General features: G+C 33.0%; 1 protein-coding gene and 1 long non-coding RNA gene across 2 annotated transcripts in view; both read left to right on the top strand.

The window, feature by feature from the left end:
* Positions 1-25,320, top strand: part of LOC133172432 (centrosomal protein of 89 kDa-like) — a 53,718-nt gene that overhangs the window by 25,138 nt on the left and 3,260 nt on the right. The window contains exons 16-18 of the mRNA XM_061307314.1: positions 24,675-24,790; positions 24,904-25,084; positions 25,227-25,290. Coding sequence (XP_061163298.1) covers positions 24,675-24,790; positions 24,904-25,084; positions 25,227-25,290 — 361 coding nt within the window. The remainder of the gene's footprint in view (positions 1-24,674; positions 24,791-24,903; positions 25,085-25,226; positions 25,291-25,320) is intronic.
* Positions 840-7,229, top strand: LOC133172433 (uncharacterized). Its single transcript, XR_009718940.1, has 4 exons — positions 840-919; positions 1,063-1,272; positions 2,367-2,445; positions 5,362-7,229. It is a non-coding gene; the product is annotated as an uncharacterized LOC133172433 (long non-coding RNA).

Here is a 25,320-nt window from a genome sequence, read left to right as displayed (position 1 = left end):
TGAAACCAAATATCGAAATTTTATGATATGGTGTCATATGTTTGTTTTTTTTTTTTTTTTCAACCACAAATTAAATCCCCTCAAATCATGAAAATTTAAACCAGTGAAAATAACCAATTTTGCATTAATTGAGAAACTTGCATGTATTTGAAAGCTTCCTGAAATACCAGTAGTGTAGATTCAAGTATGTTCAATTCATGGACCCTAGGGGTAGGGTAGGGCCACAGAAGAGTATCAAAGTTTACATGGAATGACAGAAACATGATTTAAATTAGTCATATTTATTATATCCATGTCCTTACCAAATTTCTGTTGCACTTTTCTCAGCAACTACTCATCGAAGGTGCTTAATATTTTAGCACGCTCTCTGTTTAGGCATGCCATATGGTAGGATGTATTTTTGTAGGAATCCCATGTTAACTTCCTGTTTATCCCTCCATCTGTCCGTACTAAATTTCCATCACAGTTTTCTCAACAACTGTTAAGGATGATGCTTGAAAGTTTAGCACACTTTTAAATTGTTTAGGCATGCCATATGGTGGGATTCATTTTTGTATGAATTTGACGTCAACTTCCTGTTTACCCCTGTGCTTGTCCGTACCAAATTCAAATCAGTGCGGGAATTATAATTACTAGTGAGCATTAGCTCGATCACAGACTTCTTGTTTTCTATTTGATAGGAATGTCTTTTCATTTAATTAGCTAAAATACTTATTTAGTTCTTCACAAATATTCTAAGAATGTTCTTTTTTTTATAATATGTGTAACCATTACTGTTTCTTGAGTCAACATTTTTTTAATTTATTTTATTGGTATTTATTTCTACTAGAAGCAGCTACTAGGGAAGATTTAATGAAGAAAGATGAGGAAGTGGAGAAAAAGCTGAAGAACATTGAGGACAAGGTGAAGAAAGGACAAGGTTATTACATTATGTATCTCACAGTATTTTTACAAAGCCCTCTCAAATCCTGATTTATATAGTTTTTTTGTAAAACTTAAGAATGAATTCTTATTTAGTTCTTGATCCTTAAATATAAATGAAGAAGGTAACAAATTTTACAGGGCACAGTGACTTGCAGTGTGTGTCATGTAACATTATTACAACATCTATATCATGGGTCCATAATTTTGAGTAAGTCATTCATCAACCACTTTATCTGTACTGGAAACCATTTCTGAGAGGGATGAAGTGATGGAAGATAATGAGCCAGAGGGTGGAACGGAAGAGAAAGGGAAAGAAATAAAGAAAAAGGCAGAATGAAAAAGGACTAGGTAATTATTATCACAATACCCCCCCCCCCTTCCCCATCAATGTATTTCTTCAAGTCAACAAAATTACCGTGTACTTATCTTATTCTTTCATAAATATTTTGAGAAAAAATATCAAAACATCAACTTTGACTGGATGTAGTGACTTGCATGTGTGTAATTAGCTATGGTCGATACAATGACCTTGTCAGCAAAAACAATCTTTCATTACATGTAAGTCGAATGCGGACTGATGTTTTTAATACTAATTGTTTGGCCATTATTTACACATTGAATTGTCTGTTTACACATTGAATTGTCTACAGACTTTTCCGTTTTCCCGATCATGACAAGGAGCACACATCAAATGTGAATGATTGGCAGAGGATGTTTACTCCTATATTGCACCTGATCCCACCTCTGATGTTTTTAGTGGTCCGTGTTTGCTCCTGATTTGTATTTTTTCTATGGACTCTTGAGCTTCGTTATCTCCATAATTATATGATTGTACAGTGAAAACTGTCTAATCTGACACCTGTGCAATCCGTCACACTGTAAATTCCAACGTTAAATTTCATTCCCATTTTACTTTTTTCTATGTTTTTTTACACTGATCAATACGACGCCCTATCTATTCCGACAAAAAATTTATCTCCCAGTGCATGTCGGATTACACAGGTTTCACTGTATGATTAAGTGGTATTTGAGTACTCTTTACTGGAACCTAGGAACATCTTTATTTTTTTTTTACTTTGTGTCATCTAGTTTAAGATAATGAGATTGGACTGTATATAGGTAATTCATCATGAAAAATGTTACATGTTACATGACTATGCCCTGACTTTACCTTAGGCTGAAAATGTCGATCAAGACATATTTCTAGTCTTCTTTGCAAGTACTTGTAAATCTGTTCAGTCATGTTTTTTTTTTCTTTCGTGTGAATCAAGCTGCACACTTTGAAACTTTGAATCATAACCTTGTTAATTGATGCCTGTTATAGGGGAAACGTTTTTTCTTGACCAGGCTTTAATAGCAGCAAGAAATATAGGTGAATTTGAGGTCATGGAAATATTTTAGGTAATAACAAAAGTATCGAATTGGATTTTTTTTTTTTACAGAACTTGCAATAGAAGAAAAAGTTGAGGAAATGAAGAGGAAGAAATTGAAGATGAAAAGAAGAGCTCTGGGAGGAAAAAAGTGAGCATAGTGCAGTTATTTCTATCATTTTACATTTTATTGCTGCATTATCAGATGCCGTCTGAATCATTAACCTTATCTACTGATAAAGATGATGGGCAAACAAGGCAAGTAAATGCCTATTGTGTGACAAAAAAAGATGTAAAAAGTTAAATCTTAATCATGTCAAAATTTTCTTTGATACTTCATGTAACATTATTGTATACCTTATGTAAAATCTTTGCAATTTGCTACAATCTTATAACGATTAATATTATTGATCTATAAAATAGCAGATACACACCAAAAGAGGGCAAAAATGGTCATTTTTTCCTCCTATATCATACTTTTTAAATATGAGTAGGTCTTCACTCCATATTTTGGTAAGATTATACTCGAAGCATATTTAAAACTTTTCCTATATTGTTTGACAAAAACATGGTGAAATGACCAACTCTTCTAAAAATAGACTTTTATGTCACAACTAGTGATGGGAATTGGTAAGAATTTCATAATCGATGATCAGGCTACTGTAACTAACTAATAATCAATTATAATCGGACATTTACAAAGTCTGTCAATTTTAGTTTATTAAATGGTAAGAATGGTTGAATAACTACTTTCTGTGGTGGTCCAGCTGTAGTTGGAATAACTGTGTCTCGGAACAACCCCTAGTCCTTAGGACAATATCATTTTAACGACAGAATGTTCTATCTAGTCAAGCTGGTTCTACGCTCATTTTGTAGAATCCAAAGTACGTCCATACCCAGGAATGAAAGTTGTTACCCGGGTATGAATACAATGTCTCTTTGTCTGTGCCATTACGATATGCATATAAGTTAATAGAAAAGTTGCGGCTGGAATATTTGGCTTAAAAACTATTACGCTTTTAAAATAAAATAAATAACCCGATTAATCAGAATAAAAAATTTGTAATCGAGTGCTTGGATTATGCCAGCAATCGACTGATTTTCGATTATAATCGATGATTGGAACACCACTAGTCACAACAACATTCATATCATGGTTTGACATTAACTTTTATGAGTACTAGATCAGTCGTGCTACTTCCCATAATTTTTACTAGCTCTGACCACAAATTCACTAGCCCTGACCAAACTTGAAAATTTTCTATTTATAACCTCCTATTATAATGGGAAAAAAGTTTTGAAACCATACTACAGTGTATCTCTCGCATGTGTTCATGTATACATTTTGACAGACTGTTGAGCCCATAGATAGCAGCCCAATGAGTGAACATGCGAATGTTATAAGCTTTAAAGAACATTAATTCAAGGAACTTAAATAAAATTATTACCGTAAATATACATGTAAATAAATTAAAAACTATAATATTCAATGAATATTTATACCAAATGATACTGAACAAAGCTGAGGTTTCGATTGTGACTTGTCTATTACAGCCGGTCTAAAAAAAATAGCAATTGTGTCATGCAGGAAAGTTTTCTTTTTCAGAGCAATGGCTGTGTTTGCAATCTGAAAATTAAGAAAATTTCTTTAAAAAGTTTTTAGTCAGAGCATTTATTTGAAAGACTGAAATGAGAGTTAACATTTATTTCATCCACACAACCAGTCGGGCAAGTTATTGAACATTTAACGTGACGGACCATGCATTTACTAGACTGGGTCAGTTGGACGTGCCTTAGTGTCAAACCCTGCATATCTTTCAGAAATATATTTGAAATCCATTTAGTCAAGAGCCACATTTTTAAACGTGATTTACATATGTAAATGCCCATTTTTGTCATGAGCTACATGTATGTAGTTTAGTGGTTAGCATGTTAGTCTCTTAGAAAAAAAACTGATATTCAGGATTTAATTTCATTGCTTGGGTTTCAACCCCTAGAATACCACTTTTTTTTTTTTTATCATAGAATGATTTTTGCTTAAAGAATTTTCCACAGAAAAGTTTTGTTTGTAATATAATGTTATACCTTTCAATAAGAAGAACTTTACTCTAAATACTAAACTCAGTATTTGAATATGACTTTTATACATTTGAAGCTATAGGCTTTTTGCATACCTTGTTCACCCATCTCCTTATGCACATTATGAAACATGTAAAACTAATTATTACATATTACTGTTACTTGGTAGACTTTTAGTGTAATTAAAATTAGATCTTTCATTTTACTCCATTTATTAATATATGTTACTAATGAGAGACAGATAAATATACAGGAAAAGCTAAATGAATCTAATTTGTGTAGCTTGTTGAATGTTTTCATTTATAATATTCTTATAAGTGACTTGCTTGGATACATGTTTTCATTTTGAAAAAATCCTTATTTGTCTAGATGCATGTATTCTGTTGTGAGTACTTATATAGTCCTAACTATAAAGATTCCATCCTTTTGATATGTAAATTATAGAACAAGATGAGATTAAAGTTTGGCACTTTAAACTGGAAAGCTTGATAGGAAACCAAAGGCAAGGACAAAAGAAAAGGATAACCCAAAATTTCAGAAAGTGTTTGTTAAGTTGTGAATATACTTTTCGCTGTGTATTCTTTTTAGTGCCTTTGTCGGAAAGCAATGTCCGCTAATTCAAGTACAATGCTAAATGTCTTGCACAAATACACATAAAAAAGAACATTAACAAATGCTCTAAATCAAATCTCCGCTAACTTGCTCAATAATCAACTTCTGCCAAATATCGTACACGCTAAATATTATACATTTACAGTAATTCAAAAGGCTAACAAGTTCTAAAGGATAATCATTTAATACAAATCAAACACACAAAATGTTAACTAGCTGTTTTAGGAATTTTAATTTTAAAATTTATTCTTGTCCTTTTGCTTTTAAAGAAGTGTTGTTGTGTCTTAATTAAGATTGGAAACTTGATCACTGATATATTTTTATTCATTTTTATGTAAAAGCTTTAATGGTTCTATTATATAATTATGTATTTCAGTTCCATTTGTAAGATGTGTGGACAAAAGAAAAACAGCCATAGAGTGCCAATGTGGAGTGGAATAAGTCAGTATGACTTAAACATGGTCAATTGAAGTGTTTGAATGCCCCTCCAGAAAGCAGAACAATCTTTGAATTTGCAGGAAAGAGTATAAAATTTGCTGTTAAAATATCATAACAGCTAGACAAAGATTAAATAACAACTACATGTACATCTAAAGAATTCTTTTGTCATAATAGTGATTCATGTGCTAGTACATGTGACAAGTGCTATAACGACCTAATATAAGTGTGTTTTAGGAGCATTTTGACTCTATTGTAAATGTATTGACTCCTTATATGACCTCATTTATATATAACATTATATGAATGGTAGTGTAGTGACTTGAAATGTGTGTTAGTAGTATAGCTCGTTATGTGTGGTAATTTTGTTATTTGTTTTACATGTATGATAGTACATGTAGTATGGTGACTCATGTGTTGGGAATGTATAATTTTATGTGTGTTACTTGTATAACTCATTGTGTGTGTTTTAATATAGTTATTTGTAGTGTATATATTAGTATTGTAGTGACTCCACAAGTATGTTAGTGTGTAGTGACATGACATGTGTGTTAGTAGTGTAGTGACTCGACATGTGTGTTTGAAGTGTAGCTTATTATATGTGGTATTTTTGTTATTTGTTATGATTGTTGTATATGTAGTATGGCAACTCATGTGTTGGAAAAGTATATTTTAATTTGATGTGTGTTACTGGTATAGCTCATTGTGTGTTTTAATAATTTTTTTTGTAATGTATATTTTATTCGTGTAGTGACTCGACATGTGTGTTAGTAGTGTAGTGACTCGACATGTGTGTTAATAGTGTAGTGACTCGACATGTGTGTTAGTAGTGTAGCTTATTATGTGTGGTAATTTTGTTATTTGTTAAGTGTGTTGTACATGTAGTATGGTGACTCATGTGTTGGGAATGTATTATTATATTCTTGCTCCAAAAGATACTGTTTTACCCTTGTCTGTCTAGCTGTGTGTGTGTCTGTCTGACTGTCCATAACAAATTTTTGGTCACAGTTTTCTCAGCAACTACTCATTGCAGATGCTTGAAATTTTAGCATGCTCTTTGTTTAGGCTTGGTGGGAATCATTTTCATACAAATCTGATGTCAACTTCCTGTTTATCCATGTGTCTGTCCATACCACACATAACACATTTTCGTCGCAGTTTTCTAAGCAACTACTTATTGCTTGAAATTTTAGCACACTCATTGCTGAGGCATGTCATATGGTGGGATTGATTTTTGTATGAATTTGATGCCAACTTCCTTTTTATCTGTGCGTCTGTCCATACCATACATAACGAATTTTTTTCGCAGTTTTTTCAGCAATTACTCAGAGCAGATGCTTGAAATTTTAGCACATTCTTTATTTTGGCATGCCATATCGTGGGATTTATTTTTGTACAAGTCTGATGTCAACTTCCTGTTTATCTGTGTGTTTGTCTATACCATATATAACAAATATTTGTTGCAGTTTCTCATCAACTACTTATTGCAGATGCATGAAAGTTTACACACTCTTTGTTTAGGCATGCCATATGATGGGATTCATTTCTGAATTTGATGTCAACTTCCTGTTTAACTGTGCGTCTGTCTGTATAATATGGAACAAATTTTTGTCAAAGTTTTCTCAGCAACAACTCATTGCAGATGCTTGAAATTTTAGCACACTCTTTGTTGACGCATAATTGTCATATGGTGGGATTCATTTTTGTATGAATCTGATGTCAACTTCCTGTTTATTCATGCATCTGTCCATAGTTGAACTTGTGAATATACACATGATGTGTATATTCAAATCACAGCGGAGGTATTACCAGTGAGCATTGTCTCACAGACTTCTTGTTTTATGTGTGTTACTGGTATAGCTCATCATGTGATTTAATGTTGTTATTTGTAATGTATATATTAGAAGTGTAGTGACTCGACATGTGTGTTAGTAGTGTAGTGACTCGACATGTGTGTTTGTAGTGTAGCTTTTTATGTGTGGTAATTTTGTTATTTGTTATGTGTGTTGTACATGTAGTATGTTGACTCATTACGTGTTGGGAATATGTGATTTTATGTGTGTTATTGGTAAAGCTCCTCATGTGTTCTTATATTGTTATTTGTAATATACAGTGAAACTTGTCTTATTCGGATGTTGTGTACTCCAAAAACTTGACTTATACAATGTTAACTTTAAGTCACCTGCAGTAGACTCAATTGTTTTAAGGTATTCAATGTATAACGAAGGGGTTTTGAACAATTTGGAATCGTTTTAAACTAGTTGAAAATACATTGCTAGATAACGATGAAAGTGAAATGAACCAAATTCACATGACTGATAACACATAAGAAGCTGATCATTTTGCACCTGAAAAATTTTGAAGAGTTATCTGCCCTTGATGAAAAGAAGAAAATTTTAATTTTGTCAAAGTATCTGTGGTGAATGATTTATTTTATTTCATATTTTAATAAAAAGGGTGCTTATGCATATTTTCACCAAGAGATTTGTATGAAATTCAGATTACTTTTTACAATATCTTAATAAAATATGCGTTGATCATAGACGTTAATGCAAAATTTAAGGTGCAATTAATTTGACAATAATTAGAATTCAGTAAATTCCTTTGGTGGAGTATGTTTATTTCATTACATCTTGAAAATGCTACCATGATTAATTATTTCGGACCATTCATTTATTAGGTACAAAATATGGTCGTTACACATTGAATACCTTAAATGTTGTCTAATCCGGAATGTCGTCTAATCCAGCGAATTTCTCGACATGTGTGTAAGTAGTGTAGTGACTCGACATGTGTGTAAGTAGTGTAGTGACTTGGCATGTGTTTTATGAGTGTAGCTTATGATGTGTGGTAATTTTGTTATTTGTTATGTGAGTTGTACATGTAGTATGGTGACTGGTGTGTCGGGATTGTATAATATTAAATGTGTTACTTGTATAACTCATTGCGCGATTTAAAACTGTTATTTGTAAGGTATATATTAGAAGTGTAGTGACTCGATATGTGTGTAAGTAGTGTAGTGACTCAACATGTGTGTAAGTAGTGTAGTGACTCGGCATGTGTTTTATGAGTGTAGCTTATGATGTGTGGTAATTTTGTTATTTGTTATGTGAGTTGTACATGTAGTATGGTGACTGGTGTGTCGGGATTGTATAATTTTAAATGTGTTACTTGTATAACTCATCGTGCGATTTAAAACTGTTATTTGTAAGTTATATATTAGAAGTGTAGTGACTCGACATGTGTGTAAGTAGTGTAGTGACTCGACATGTGTGTTAGTAGTGTAGTGAATCAACATGTGTGTTAGTAGTGTAGCTTATTATGTGTGGTAATTTTGTTATTTGTTATGTGAGTCGTACATGTAGTATGGTGACTCATGTGTTGGGAATGTATAATTTCATGTGTGTTACTTGTATTGCTCATCGTGTGATTTAAAATTGTTATTTGTAAGGTATATATCAGTAGTGTAGTGACTCAACATGTGTGTAAGTAGTGTAGTGTCTTGACATGTGTGTAAGTAGTGTAGTTACTTGACATGTGTGTTAGGTCTGTAGTGACTCGACATGTGTGTTAGTAGTGTAGCTTATTATGTGTGGTACTTTTGTTATTTGTTATTTGAGTTGTACATGTAGTATGGTGACTCATTTGTTGGGAATGTATAATTTTATGTGTGTTACTGGTATAGCTCATTGTGTGTTTTAATATTGTTACATGTATTTGTAATACATATTTTGTATTGTTATTTTGATTTGTTTGTTGTACATGTAGCATGGGATTCATTTTGTGTTGGGAATGTAGAATTTTACCTGCGGTAGTGTACATGTAGCTCATTTTGTGTGCTAATATTGTTATTTTTATGTGTAATAGTCATGTAGTGACTCAATATGTGTGTAAGTAGTGTAGCTCATTATGTGTTTTCATGTTGAGTTAGTTTAGAAGAGTGTTGACTTACTGTGTAAGTTAGAGTAGCCTCTTGCTATGTGTGAGCATAATATAAAAAGACACTTTTTTATGATGTGTATATAATTATTAAAACATTGCTAAATATAATATTATATCAACCTCTATTGATAAACTTGCATGTGTTTGAATTTCTAATGTAATGTAAGCTACATGAATAGATCATATTTTGACTGAATTTTGAATGAGCACAATTTGTGATGATTTTTATTTTTGAAATAAACAGAAATTTAATTTTCTTTGTATATGTTTATTTTTTCGTTAGATTGCAGAATAAAACTACATAACTTTTGCAGTATTAAATATCTAGAAATGCTTTTCATGACCAGAACGGTGGATACTTATACAGTTAAAATATACCACTGAGGGAGTTAGCAAGATTCCAGTTCCCCAAGGCCAAGACTATTTCCCGAGGCGAAGCCGAGGGAAATAGTCCTGGTCGAGAGGAACTGAAATCTTGCTAACTCCCGCAATGATATACTTTTAACTGTTTTATTATACTGATAAAAACTTAAAATTTAGAGTTAGAGGATTCAGATAGCATGATTTCATAGCAGGGATTAGCTCACTAACTAACTAACACACGGGGATTAGTCCATTCACATATCATACCAATGTAAAAGTAAAATCTAGAGGATTACGGATAACCGGGAATTAGCTTTCGAAGCAGGGATTAGCTCACTTGACTAACGCACGGGGACTAATCCATTCATTACGATTTCTAGGGAATTAGTCACATCTAACGATCTAATGTTCTATAGGGAAAAAATCAGTAGAGATATGATAAAAGTATATAGCATGTTATTCTGCTTGGGAGAAGGATTTAAGGGGAAGATCAAATTGGGTAAGAATTATAGACCAATGCAAACTGATGTACAATGTATATAAAAGCAGATAAATGTTTGTCGGTGGTATGCTGTATATTTTAAATGATAAGAGCTTGACTTCAACTGTAGGAAATTCTCGAATGGGACAAAAATACACACAATCAATCAATCAGCTGTAGGAAATATCCCTACTAAAATATCATGGTAAAGTTAGATCAAAATAACGGTAGTGGTTTTATAATGCACATTATTGTGAAACCTAAAAGACATCTTAAAAGAAACGGGGCGTATAAGGCGGGGACAATCACCCGCTCTGAGATAATAAATTTCTCAATCTTTAAAGTTCATGGAAAAGTTATATTTTTCTAAAATAAAGTTTTCAGGAATGGCATTTTCAACATATTTGATTCATTTATTTTATTAAATGGCATTGGTTGATGATTTGTTTTAAAGTTGTAAGTAAAGCATATTTAGTGGAAAACTGGTTTTTTGGAGCCACACAAAATGATTTTTGAAAATGAATGGGACAAGTTCCCTTTCTACATTAACCTTTAAATGACCGAAAAGTAAATGTAAAATTAACTTAAAGTTTTAAAAAATGGAGTCTGAGCCCATTCCATTTGAAAATCGAACATTATAGAAAAATAATACGCTTCAACAACCTCTAAAAAGACTCTTTTATTTTAATCACACTGAAACACATTAATGACAAGAAGACTTCGTGGCGAAAAATAAATTATTTATCAATAAGTTATTCAGTAAAATAAAGGAAGCTAATGTGTGAAAGATGATATTGACAATACATTTTTTTTTTTTTTGAAAAATGTAACTTTTCAAGAACTTTCAAAATTGAGAATCGTGTTTTTTCAGGCTGGGAGATTGTCCTCGCTCTGTACCAGGGACCTTTACAGCGAATATAGGTTTTAAAACATATCATATATAATGTATCCATTTAATAATTGAAAGGGGATTATGCTTTAGAGGTTATTGATTCACACAGCACAGATTCTATAATTGGTTTTCCAAATTGAACATAGATTACCCTCTCCCCCCAAATAAGGTATAGAACAGGAAGTCACAGTCACGGTCTAGCCTTGATATTAAACCGGGAAATACTACGATCTGAAGCACGCAGTATCGAAGGGGTACAGGGATGCCCCCTAGTGTTTTTTTACTCTCCCGAGAAAATAACTGTTGTTAATGTACATAGGAAATTTTAATATAAGTCGTGTTGTCATTTTTTCTTCCTTTTTGCTGCTTAAAAATCGGGAGGGGGGGGGGGGGGGACTCCAAAACAGTTTGACAAGCAGGAAAAAAACCTAAACCTATTGTCTAAACTCGAAAATCTTTTCTACAGTCGGGCCACAAAAAAGAGAGAGAAACCCCAACCATTTGAACATGGGTAGGAAAACGAGATTATATATATATATATTTTTCTTTTTGTCCTTGGTCTTCTTGTTGGATATCACCAATCCTTCACTTTGAAGCGGTGTTCCACGTTTTCGCATATTGATAATATCTTTCCGCAAAAAATGAGTCACAATTTCTCGAATATTTTTTTTAATTACGATTCCGCATAAAAAAGGGGAAAAATGTATTACGATTCCGCAAATATGTTATCTGGATCCTGGTACATAGATAAAATAAAAATTACACAACAGATTAAGATACAAACAGGAGTAGCTGAATAGATTGCTTTCATGCATGTAGTTGTTTTTTTTTCTTAAATTTCATTAGAACACCCTTCTTGTCTCTCTGAGCTGAGTCGAGTTTTCTACCAATTGGTCGAACTGGATTAAAAAAAAAAATCACGGAAATAAGTTTACGGAGGGCTTCTGAAATAATACACACCGATCGATGCCTTAACTACATGTAGCACATGTATAATTCTTGTATGACTTTTTAAATAACTTTAAATAACTTAATAAGTCATACCAGATTATGTTCAGTTTGAGACTAAATGAAAAATTGTTACAATTTTCTTAATTCAATTGCAATGCATGTTTCTAACACCGACTATACTACTACGTATAGAACCATGTAAAAATAAAGTGGGTCAATTCTCTTCACTTTGTTGGACTTTCATTTAAATGTACATGTAATTATAAATATATTTCGTGGGGGACTTAAAGGTGGAGTAAGGGTGAGATTAAACACTTTTACCAACAAGCAGTTTTCCTTCACATGCATATATGTACATGTATATAACGTCCTTACTTATAAGGGGTCGTGTTTCCTGAAATGGGGTGTGTATCGAAATTCATAATTTTGTTTCTTTATTAACTCTGAATAAGATGGAAGGCTTCAAAGACCCCTGACCGTCCTGCAAGTTTCGATATTGAGAAAATAAAAAGCTATTTATAAAACGAGCATTAAAGTGTAAAGAATAAAACAAGAGATTACAATTAAATTTGTCCACGGCTCTCCGAAAGGTTCCGGATTTTTTTTTACTATTAAGTAGGGTCATAAGTATGTTTTAGGCGCAATCTTAAGACCTGCCTAGGTACTACTTAAATTTGTCTTAAACCGTAACATAAAATGAACTTAGCTAGGTCTTAGCTAAGTCAAACTTACGTTCAAAATATTTTATGAATCATCATAATTTTCATATTTATTTATATATATACATGTATTTCTAAAAAATGATTTAGTTGCGTTTTTAATTACACATAGGTTAAAGTTGACGTCCTTACCTATCGGTTTTAGCTAGGTTAGATTAGATTTCGTATTAAAAATATTCTGTTTAAATTAGTCTGAATATTTGAAAATAAATATTGCACGGACACAAAATAGTGGTTCACTGTAAATGCATGAATATTGTTTATCACTAGAGACTGCAATGTTTGTCGTTATTCTTTTGTTTTGACAAAGGTTCACTTGCTTTCAAATTGTCACTTTCGCAGACATTGCACGATAACCGAACGTCTATGTACTTGAAATTGAAACTCTTAATAAAACAATAGGGACATATTAAATTCTTTTTACTCCGATGAATCAGCCCAAATCAGCAGGCAAAGACTGCAGACGTTTTATGATATACTTATTTACAATTCTAATCAAGGATGGAAAAGAAGATAATTTTTCGTATACCTCCTACATCTCTCTCTCTCTCTCTTATATTAGTGAACTCTGTCTGAATCCACGCTTGTTGCATTCTACGTTTAATCTAATTTAAGCAGACACTCTTTATTAGTTTTCTAGTAAGCACCCTTTAATTCAACGACAATTTTTCTGTGTTTTTTTTTTATATAAATCTATATCATCTCATTTTTGAATATAAAAATCCATGATTACTGTGTACAATTAACTTACAATGCTTAGTGTTTATAACCTAGGTCCCACTAACATTCAATCGTATCCCAAAAATAAAATTTTGCCTTTACATGAATGTCATTTAGAGAGTGAAATTGGAATCAGTGATCAATATCACCCCCCTCCCCCTTCCCCCGACGAAAAAATAAAATTCTTATATATACCAATATTAAATAGAGAAAATTATTTTCTTTAATGTATACTATGATTAGATGAATGTTTTGACGTCGAAAGTCAACCTTTGAATAGTTCTAAATATGTGTTTAAAGAAGTTAAAACATGCTTAAGTCACCTCTACCGACTGCCTAAGTTTTGCTAAGATTGTCAAATCTTAGCACGCTTCTAGTTATGGTCTTAAGTTTTAAGACTGTACTTAAGTCCTACTTTAGCATGGTCTTGGACTTAAGTACATTTATGTCACGACCCCCTGAACCGTAATCATGCTGAAAAATTCATTTAATCAAAACAGATTATGGGCAGAGCAAAAATAGACCTCTGAAAACAGATCAGGTGCCATGGAGGAGTAAGCAGCTCCTACCGATTGACCGGTGTTGCATATTATTTGTTCCGCCTCGTTTAAAGATCGGGGGGGGGGGGGGGGGGGGAGGGCTAATACGATAACTTTTTAAAGAAAAGGTCCAGCGCGTATAAGAAAAGGTCTGCTTACATTTAAAGGTCCAGGTAGTGCAAAATGCTACCTGCATAAACCTTGACAATCACATAAATTTTCAGAGAATGGGTTTATATCATTTGAAAAAAGAATTGTTTACCCTTGTCGTTCAATATGATCTCTAAGGCAAGACTTGCTATTCCCTGTTCAGCTGCTTTGAGTTGTGCTGCTTATGCCCCAAAAAATAAATGTAAAAAGTGTCACATTTATTGTGCTATTGTTTGTTTGTTTTTTTTTTTACCAGCGTTTGCTTCGATTAAAGGTGTTAAATCTGCCTGTGTGTTCAGGTAATAAAACAAGGGGGGTGGGGGGGGGGGGGGCGGTGAAGTAATCATACCTCTACCTGCAGGTAGGTAGCAATGGCAATGTAATGGCCATGTATTTGCCTTATATCAATTGCTCTGAATTCTTTATTTTAATAATTTATGCCAAGGAACAAATTATAGTACTATTATGATATTCATACTTTAAAATTGTAATTTATATTATTATAGTCTATTTTTAGTAGAATATTTTAAGATATTTCTTATCCCAAGTGTAGATTTCAATACGAAAATCGATTAAAAAATATACGAATGACTATTCTTCAATTTTGTTTTAACAATCGCCATTTGTTTTCAGTTTATAATTACATTTTAATTATTTACTTTTGGATAGGGTAAAATATGCATTTACCTAATGATGTATTCTATGTATATCTACTACTGAAATAAATACATTTAATGCTTAAGCTTTAAACAGGTAACTCAATGTTGAAAACATACATCAGAATGAAAGTATGGTTGAATAGATTTAATTCTTTGAAGCATGGGGGAGGAGGGAAGGGGCTATTAGTTTGCAAATATTTACTCAAGAATAGAAAATAAAGCATATTTACAGTTGGGCCCATCGAAAATAACATCATTTGATCCTTTTTTTTGCGTACTAAGGACTTTCTAATATGTGCAACCCCCCCCCCCCCCCTTTAACTAAAATTAGTTCAATGTGTAAGCCTGGATCTGTACCTGCAGGGTTTCTGAACATTATCATTGAGATACAGACATCAGCAGAATACGATTTGGGTATCTGGATTAACCGGGTGCAACATGCTGCATACACCCCGGGCACAACATTGAATTTTCGTCAATATCTTTAAATACGAACTGTTTTATAAACAGACAATTTATGCATACATTTATACAGATAACGTGTACTTAACAGTAATATGAAAGTGGTGATAAAGCGAAGCTTTGTTCTGATATGTAGTAGTTACCCCATATAATATTGTTTGTTATGTACAGATAACCTACACTTTTATATGGCCGTAGGAACCGGGGGGCACGGGGGTGGGGGCGTGCCCCCCCCCCAATAATTTTGCCGATATATAGATTATTATAGGAAACATAGATACTATTTGCTTGTGCCCCTCAATAAAAACGTCTGATGCCCTTTTTTATTTATTTTTTTGCTTGTCAGGAATTCTTGTGTCCTCTCAACTGTCAACTGAAAATGTATGGCTATGCCCCCCAAACTGAATTTGCTTACTACGGGGCTGTTTTAATAAAAGAAAAAAAAACCCAGCTAACTAATGGTACAATTGATCATAAACACAATGTAGCGTCAATCTTGCTCTGATCCTCGGAATTGTGTTGAGGTGTTTGATAAAACTAGAAAGTGTACAGTGGATTCATAGGTATCCATATACTTCTTAGATAATGCTTTCTTCCGTATGCATATGCTTTCCGGCGAAATATATCCATAAATTGAAATATTGATAATGTACAAAAAGGATACATTGACCCCCTTTTTATCGCCCCGAAAGCATATACCCCGTGCACAACGTAGCATACACCCCGTATGTTGGAATATACACGATGTAAAAGGTCGACCCTCTGTATTTCAGATACAGTGTATCTTTCTGTTAAAAAGTGAAAATTATGGACAGGGTTTATTGGATAGCGTAAAAACTAAAGGTTTACGTCAATACGTGGCCAACGCACATTTATTTTTCAATACTTCCCTCGAAAATTTTACCAGATGTGAGAACAAAGCAGTCCTGTAGTTTTTCTCTTTTTTTTTTTTTTTTTTTTTTTTTTTTTTTTTTTTGTATACCGTATTTAAGGAAGGCTGGTTAAGTCCTGTGCGTCACTTTCAAGCACCTGTTCGACTTCGATAAACTCGCTTGCCTGTCTGGAAGTTTTTGTATGCTTAGAAAGCATTGTCTTATAAAGTCTGAAAAAAAATTCTCGAGGAGTTTGTTTTCGACGAGTTACATGTATGTCTTCTATAATTTTCGTAATTTTGGTAATAATTAATATATAATTATTGAAATTTGATACTGGTGTGCAACCTAGAGTAAGCCCCAGGGCGAACTTAAAAACTCAATTTGATATGAAAGGTATCCCCTCTGTATTCCCAGGTATGCTTCAGTCAGAAACTTAATTAATATACATGCTATGATTTATGAATATCGCTCATTTCTGATATTTAAATAATATCAATTCATACGTAAACCTGTATGGCAAGGCCATACAGAATATGATGAGGTCATCTTTAAAAAAATGTTTGTCCTCTCCCGACTGACTGCTTCAAAATGGCTGTACTCAAACCTTTTTTAACCTCCAGGGAATGCTAATTTTCCCCTTTTATTCCCAGATTTTCTCATCTTGTCAATATGACAACCATTCAATTTTTTTCAGACCAGTGGAGAGCTACATGTATATATCTGCAGCTAGATATGACTAAAATTTTTCGATAATATATATATATATAATATTTTGTATTTTATAAAACATTTATACCTCGTTCACCACTCTAAACAATTATTTATGTTATATACATGTAGTAGACTTTATCCCTAGCCCCCCCCCCCCCCCCCCCCCGATCTTTTATTACATAGTGCCATTGTGCACCTCGTATATTACTTTTTGATCTGTCACTTATTTCGGGTCTCTCAGAGCAAAACATGGACTTTGCCTTTATAATCATATCGGAGGCGGGGGTATCATTTAGTGAGTTCAGTGCTCACAGTACCTCTAGTTTGTTATGTGAGTTGTACATGTTGTATGTTGACTCATGTGTTGGTAACGTATAATTTTATATGTGTAACTGGTATAACTCATTGTGTGTGATTTAATATTGTTAGTTGTAATTAATATATATTAGAAGTGTAGTGACTCGACATGTGTGTTAGTAGTGTAGTGACTCGACATGTGTGTTAATTCTGTAGTTACTTGACATGTGTGTTAGTTCTGTAGTGACTCCACATGTGTGTTAGTAGTGTAGTTTATTATGTGTGGTAATTTTGTTGTTTGTTATGTGAGTTGTACATGTAGTATGGTGACTCATGTGTTGGGAATGTATAATTTTATATGTGTTTCTGGTATAGCTCATCGTGTGATTTAATATTGTTATTTTTAATGTATATTTCAGTCGTGTAGTGACTCGACATGTGTGTAAGTAGTGTAGTGACTCGACATGTGTGTTAGTAGTATAGTGACTCGACATGTGTGTTAGTAGTATAGTGACTCGACATGTGTGTTAGTAGTATAGTGACTCGACATTTGTGTTAGTAGTGTACCTTATTAATATGTGTGATGCATAAATAAACCTTCAGAAAAGCATTTATGGAGAAAGCAATACATTATATATGTAAACTTACGTTCATGTGACATCAAAAGTTTAGCCCAATAAGTAATCATTCGTGCCTTTATACGTATTATTAAAGGGTATCGCCCAGTTTCCCCATATATATACCATACAATTTGGAGTGCTGGATTTAACATGTAAAACAAATTTCAGAAATTTTAAGTGTATACCGTAAATTAAAATACCTTATTTTTCTAAGTACTCCATACATGGCTTTTGATGCTTGTTTAGTTAAATGTGTTTTGGCACTTCTGAAGAAACCACTACGAGACATGATAACACCTACATTGTAAATATTTAAATTCGTTCACAATTTCAATTGGTGCACCTCTATACAAAAATATTTTCTTTGGTATTCTTCCTCTAGAAAAATTACTATTTTAATTATTCTTGTCTGTATTTACTTGAAGCTTACAATGGTCACAATAATCAGAGAAAATATTCAAAGATCTTTGTAAATCCTCTGGATTATCAGATAATAAAACTGTGTCATCAGCATAAAAAAGTCTAAAAAGTTTAAACATTATCTGCATTTCAATTTCTAATTTTTCATCAAATCTCGTAACCCCTTCAATATGATTCTGCAATAAATAGTTTTCTAAATCGTTAATATATAAAGTAAAAAGAAATTGGGATAAATTTTCCCCTTGTCTTACCCCAAGGTTACATATGACAAATTCAGAGATATTTTGATCAATATATATCTTCGATTTAATACCACTGTACATATTTTTGATAAATCTTAGACATTTACCATCTATACCACTTTTAAACACTTTGGAGCACAAACCAGATCGATCGCCAAGCAGCATCAAAGGCTTGTTTAAAGTCAATAAATGCACAATAAAGTTTTTTCTTACTAAAAGAAACAAATTTACACAAAAAATCTAATATCAATATGTTATCTTTTGTACCATATCCTTTTCTAAAGCCAGCTTGGGCTTCAGTAATCAATTATAATTCATCAGAAAAAGTATCCAAACGCTCACATAAAATACTGGTAAATACTTTTCCTAAACAGCTTAATAGTGTTATTGGTCTATAGTTTTCAGGAAGAGGTGGGTCTTCCTTGTTTTTATACATTGGCTTAACGATACCAATAAGCCATTCCTCAGGTACAAAACCAGTATCAAAAATCAAATTGAAAAGGTCAACATATAGTGGCAAAAAACATGATATTGTTGTACTAATATATTCGTTACAGAATTGATCATACCCTGGAGCTTTATTATTTTTCAGTTTGTTAACTGCTTGCAAGATTTCTTCTGCAGAGATTTGACAATTTAAAGGGGAGTTATTATCGAAATTGACATCATTATCATCTACATCACCTTCATCATCTTTAGATTCATTATTTTTTTTTCTTCAAAAAATCGTACATTGCTTTGATATCAACTTCAGTTTTACATCTAGCCTTCGAACTATTTAAAATTCTCCAATATTCCTTAATATCACTTTTCTGTAAATTTTCTAATTTTGACGTTATAGATAAAGAATATTCTTTAATACATTTATCCATTGTTTTCTTGTATTCTTGTATTTCTTAAACACGAAATAGTGAAGTCATCTTAAATTACTTGAAATATATCATTAAATCAATCATTGCTCTCATATGAACTGAAGTGCCAATCAATTATTGCTCTCATCAATTGAATTAATGCGAATTATTGATGCTGGCAAACATTAGAAAAATTAAGGCGCGCATCATTTGAATTGATGAGATCAGTAATTGATTTGATGCTAGCAGCAATTAAATTCAGTCATTCCTCTCATCAGTGGAATTTAACTCGAGCCCCAACAATGTGATGGCATTATCAATATTGCTGAAATATTTAAAATTTCTAACCAATTATCACATGTTTTTTTTTATCATTTCAATTTACATGCTTTATTTGAATATATCTTTAACACAAGTAACATAAAAAGTATGTTAATTTGGCTGGTATGGCAGAGCTTCCATATTTCCTTATATGCTCAAGCATGCACATCGTTTAGTCTCCCCCATTTATAATTTTACTTCAAATTTGTTAGTGTCACTAAGAAAATTAGATGTTCGACAATGAGTGAACAGTTCTTCTAACTGTGTTAGGAAATCAACGTAAATTGATTAAAAAAAATTAATACTCCTTCAGGGCATAGGATACTCAAAATCAAAGGTTGTACATATTTTATCATTGACAAAAATATAATTATCACGAAGTTTGCATAGAAAGCCATCTTCGTATATGAATTTTCTCTTAATTTTTACTTTCATATTTATACTGAAATTCATTGTAGGAACACGATACAAAAATGTTATCACTAAAACACCCTTTTAAATTTTCTGTTTATGTACACGTTATAATGTATTTCATTAACTTATGATTGATTTATCTTCTTTAAAAAATTTTCAAATACTCTAGTAATGTAGTACCGAGAAATTTCAGTCGCCCAGTATGCCTCACTAGAATAAGAACAAAAATATATCTATTCTCCAACTTCTGTGAATAAAATGGCTTTGCATCGTCAAAATTCCGGAGCTTTCAGGGACTTTAGTCCTCTGCGCCATCATCTGGGCTTTGCCCTGAATCTATCAAGGGTATTGAGGCGGCTTGAGACACCCTGTCCGTTTAGAGAATGCATTTTAGCATTTTCTAGCTAAACCACATGTTTCTTGTTAGATAGCGTATTTTCAAATCATTGAAAGTCTCCCCCACCGGTCAATCTGAGCAGTAGGGTGTTAAAACACACTTTCCCAAGCGGTCAGGGAGTCTTCGCATCTTCTTAACTATACATTAGGGTATATGACTATATGTAATCTTTTAAGAATTTTCTCTTGAAAATGGTTAAAAATGGAACGGCGAAGTATTTTTATCATTATTCATTTTTTATCATGTTTTTTGCATTGTATATATAGATGTTGTACCTCTGAACAGTTTATATGAATATATATATATATATATATATATATATATATATATATATATATATATATATATATATATATATATATATATATATATATATATATATATATATGTTATAAATGTATCCCATGTACTATTATTTTGGGTTGGGTGAATAAACTGAACTTGCACTTGAACTTGGGCGATTATCATTGGGTATTAATGAGAATGAATTATCATTAATACAATTAATTCCACTAGCTTTTTGGTTACCCAGATCACGGAATATTTACTGTTTTGAAACTATGATGAATTGACGTTCGAGTTTGTTTTTTTACTAACTGACCACACGATTCTTCACACAGGGATTTTTTGGGAAAAATTTAAAGAAAATTCGATGCTGAAAGAATATATATTTCAAACATGCCACTACTCTAAATTTTGAAAGAACTTATAAATCGCAAGTTATCTAGCTTAATGCCGAGCAGCTAATATTGACTGCTGATAATAGCAGTATTGCTTCGGATGCTACTTTTTCCTTCATTATCAGCAAAAGTGACCATTTAGGTGCTTAGGGAGTAGCTTTTTTCGTAACTTTAACAAGCATTTTGAGAGTATTGCATATGCAATGCTAGCACCCTACCGGCAAATGTTATCTGGTTCTCCTAAAAAATTGAAATGCCCGTAATTCCGTCAAAACTCTTGAAAGCGGAAATTCAAACTTGATCTGTAACTTAGTAAAGGTAGACTCACATACCAAACATCAGTTCAATATTTGCAAGCTGTAGAAAAAGGGCGGAAAATTCAAGTGCCATGGGAAGGACTTACAGAGAAACAGACAGGCAGACAGTTGAGGAAAGAACCGTTTTTACCAGTAGGGGACTAGTTTTTAGCTTAACGAATCTTGCACAGATGTTACATGGAAAGAAAAGATACAAGACATGCTTAGGATACTGCTTGAAATACATTTTCTGAATGAGTGAGAGCATCAGATCAGTTATTCCTCTCATCAGCTGGATTTATACGTGCAACTATTCAATAAAGGAGAGCAATAATTGATTTGATGCGCTTATCAATTGAATCGAAGATAGGCCTATCAATACAGTGGCGGAAAAATTACTTAGATTGTCTTATAAAAGATTTTTTCCGTTCTTTCATTAAAAGAAAGTATCGTTCATTCCATTATTAATAATAAAAAATGAATTGATGATGTCCTTGATTATTAAAAGATATCTTCAATTATCGACTCTGAGATTAATGTTAATTAGAGTTTATGTTAGACCGGCGCTGTACATGCTGTATACATGTATATGTGAACATGGGAACAGCTCTGATAACATACATTTTTGCCGTATATCCAATCTTTTCCTTTGATCTTGTGTACTGTCTTGTACATACATACACCATTTATACCAGTAAATAAAATAAAATAAACGGTGCAATTAAAAAATTAAACATGATCACTAGCTGTAGCGATTTTCCTGTGTGTTTATAACCTTGTAGTGAATTGACGGTTGAATTAGCTGTACTGATTTGCACGTGTGTGTTCAATAAGTGTAAAAATGTAGTGAGATTCATGTCGAATTTCAATATACTTAAAGTAAAAGATATCAAAAATTCCTATAGATACAGAGAAATCCTAAGGTTAACCTCGGTATATTCTGGTCTTACTTTCTCTTTTTCAAGCCCCTAAATCGGTGAAGCGAGATGAAGGTAAAATTTCAAATGTAGTCAGTTGGCTGGATTTACAAACAAGGGTGTGTGTGTGTGTGTGTGGGGGGGGGGGGGGGGTTAGTGTTCATGGGGAATCAAATTTTAGGGGTTCATGGTTAACATTATTTTGAGGGTAACTTGTTAGGTCACCTGAGTCACTCAGGTGACCTATTGCTGTTTTTGTCTGTCGTGTCCGGTCTTAAACTTTTGAACATTTTCAGCTTCTTCTCTTGAACCACTGAACCAATTTCAACCAATTTTGGCATATAGCATCAATGGGTGAAGGGGTACAAAAATTGTGAATTTTGTGATCCCTGCCCCCCTGGGGCCTGAGGGGTGGGGCTAAAACCATCAAAATTAGTGCTATCTTTAAAAATCTTCTTCTTTACTCCTGGACATCAAGCAGTCAAACTGTTGGCATGATTGTAATAAGCATTGAGCCCTCTACCAAAATTGTGAAATTCATGGCCACAGGGTCAGGGGTTCTGGTGCAAGGGCGGGGCTATATAGATCATATAGTGAAAGTGCATTATTTCTTTGAAAATCTTCTTCTCTACTCCTGGGTATTATTGAAACAAATTGAATACATAGTTATGATGTGCAAGGGTGACTCTACCAAAATTGTGAAATTCATAGCCCCAGGGGCAGGGGTTCTGGTGCTAGGGCGAGGCTATATAGATCATATAGTGAAAGTGCATTATTTCTTTGAAAATCTTCTTCTCTACTACTGGGTATTATTTAAACAAATTAAATACATAGTTATGATAAGCAAGAGTGACTCTACCAAAATTGTGAAATTCATAGCCCCAGGATCAGGGGTTCTGGTGCTAGGGCAGGGCTACATAGATCATATAGTAAAAGTGCATTATTTCTTTGAAAATCTTCTTCTCTACTCTTAGGTATTATTTAAGCAAATTAAGTACATTGTTATGATACGTAGGATGCCTGTTCCAAAATTATGAATTTCATGGCCCCAGGGTCAAGGGTTCTGGTGAAAAGGGGGGAGGGCTCTATTGATTATATAGTGAAAAAGCAAAATTTCTTTGAAAATATTCTTTTCTGCTCCTGGTTAAAAAGCAAAGAAGCTAAGTGTATAGTTATGATGAGCAAGAGTGCTTCTTCCAGAGTAGTGAATTGCATGACCCCTGGGTCAGATGTGCTGGTGTAAGGGTGGGGCTCTTGATAATATAGTGAAAATGCATTAATTCTGTTAAAAAAAACCTGTCTGCTCTTAGTGTTAAGCAGATAAAAAAAGTGATTACTTATGATGAGCAAACTTCCGGTCCCAGGGTGAGAGGCTCTGGTGTTTCTCGCTGGGGAGGGAGAGGGGGGGGGGGGGACTCTAATGATAATATAGTGAATCTGTAATAAAAATGCATTATTTCTTTAAAAATCTTCTCGGCACCTGGGCATATCAGAGGCAAAAAGAGTAAAAGTTTTAATAAGGAAGAGAATTTTAACCAGATTTTTGAACATCTGGACCATTTGGTCAAGTGTTCTGGTCCTGGCCAGGGCTCTATTAATTTGTATTCTACTGAGAGGAGCTATTCCCCTTTGCCATTTACTTTTGATAATTAATCACTGTAAATAATGTACTTGAAAGGTTAATAGAATAAGAGAATTATGCAAGAATTTTTATTGTATAATACAAAAAGTACTTTCATAGTTTTAATGATCAGGTAGACTTGTAAGTAATAGATAAATAAAAATGAGACAAAAATAACTTGTCTTTTTAAATGTTCATCAAAGACCAAGAGAGGCCAATGTCAGAGAGTTCAACAAGGAATTAAAATAGTACAGAAGCGCTGATAGTTTGTTAATATACTGTATGGTGAAAGTGATAAATGGGGAACAGATTAGAACCTAATTTATGAACTGTTAATGAATACTTGACTAATTATTTTGTTGATCCTGATCACCCTATTTTTCTTGCTTTTGGGCAAAAAAGCTTCACCTTTAGTTCATTTTATACTCTATGGATCCTCTAAATTGTTGTTTTATACTCAGGTGACCGTTAAGGCCCTTGGGGCTCTTGTTTAATATATGAAAGATTGAATGAACTAATACCATGGCAAAAATATTTTTCATGGGGGAACCCATGAAATCCAGACATTAGTCCCCCATGAATAATGATGATTACACAGTAATTTTAAATGTTTAGAAAATATCCAGACACCATTTTGAAGTTTTGCATATGGAATGAATTGAAAATTATGTTGATTTTTCTAGGTTTTAAATTTTTGTCACCTGTTTACAGGGAAAATCTAAAAGAGAATGCTAGATTGGTTCTGGAGGAGAATCAGAATTTACTTGAACAGATAGAAGTTAAAGATCAGAAATCTCAGGACATGCACCAGGCACACATGCAGGAAGGTATCAAAACTCAACAGTCTAAGATCAAGAGTTCATGATAAGGAAAAAGTGTTTTGATTTATGATGATATATCTAGTCTAAGATGCTGAAATGAACATGAGAAATATTTTCAGTGTCTAAGGTTACCAAACAGTTGGTGCTACTGAAAGCTGAAAAGGCAGACCAAGATCAGGACTTGGAAGAAATCAAGAGAAGATATAAAGAACTGAAAACAAAATATGATGCCATGGTTCTGGAGAACCAGGGCCAGAGCTCAGCAGAATCCTATATCAACACGATAGCAGAACTCAAAAGGTAATAGCATTGTTTACCAACTTATCATACACTGTACATGTATGTGTCCAAGTTGTAGATAAGGGACTCAAACTATCAAAATTTACATGTTTATATCTGAAAACTATGCACATATTGATAAATCTTGAATTTTGTTTAAAAGGAGTATTACAGAAAAAGAAGAAAATTATCATCAAGAGGTTCAAAATCTGAAAATAAAAATCCAGGTTAGCATTTATTTTTCTCTATATACACTT

The sequence above is a fragment of the Saccostrea echinata genome, unplaced genomic scaffold, assembly GCF_033153115.1.
Source record: "Saccostrea echinata isolate AGI-Se365-2 ecotype Australia unplaced genomic scaffold, CSIRO_AGI_Sech_v1 ptg000054l, whole genome shotgun sequence".
In the NCBI taxonomy this organism is placed as follows: Eukaryota; Metazoa; Mollusca; class Bivalvia; order Ostreida; family Ostreidae; genus Saccostrea; species Saccostrea echinata.
The sequence above is the reverse complement of the archived record's forward strand: the minus strand, read 5'-3'. Positions and strand labels throughout refer to the sequence as shown.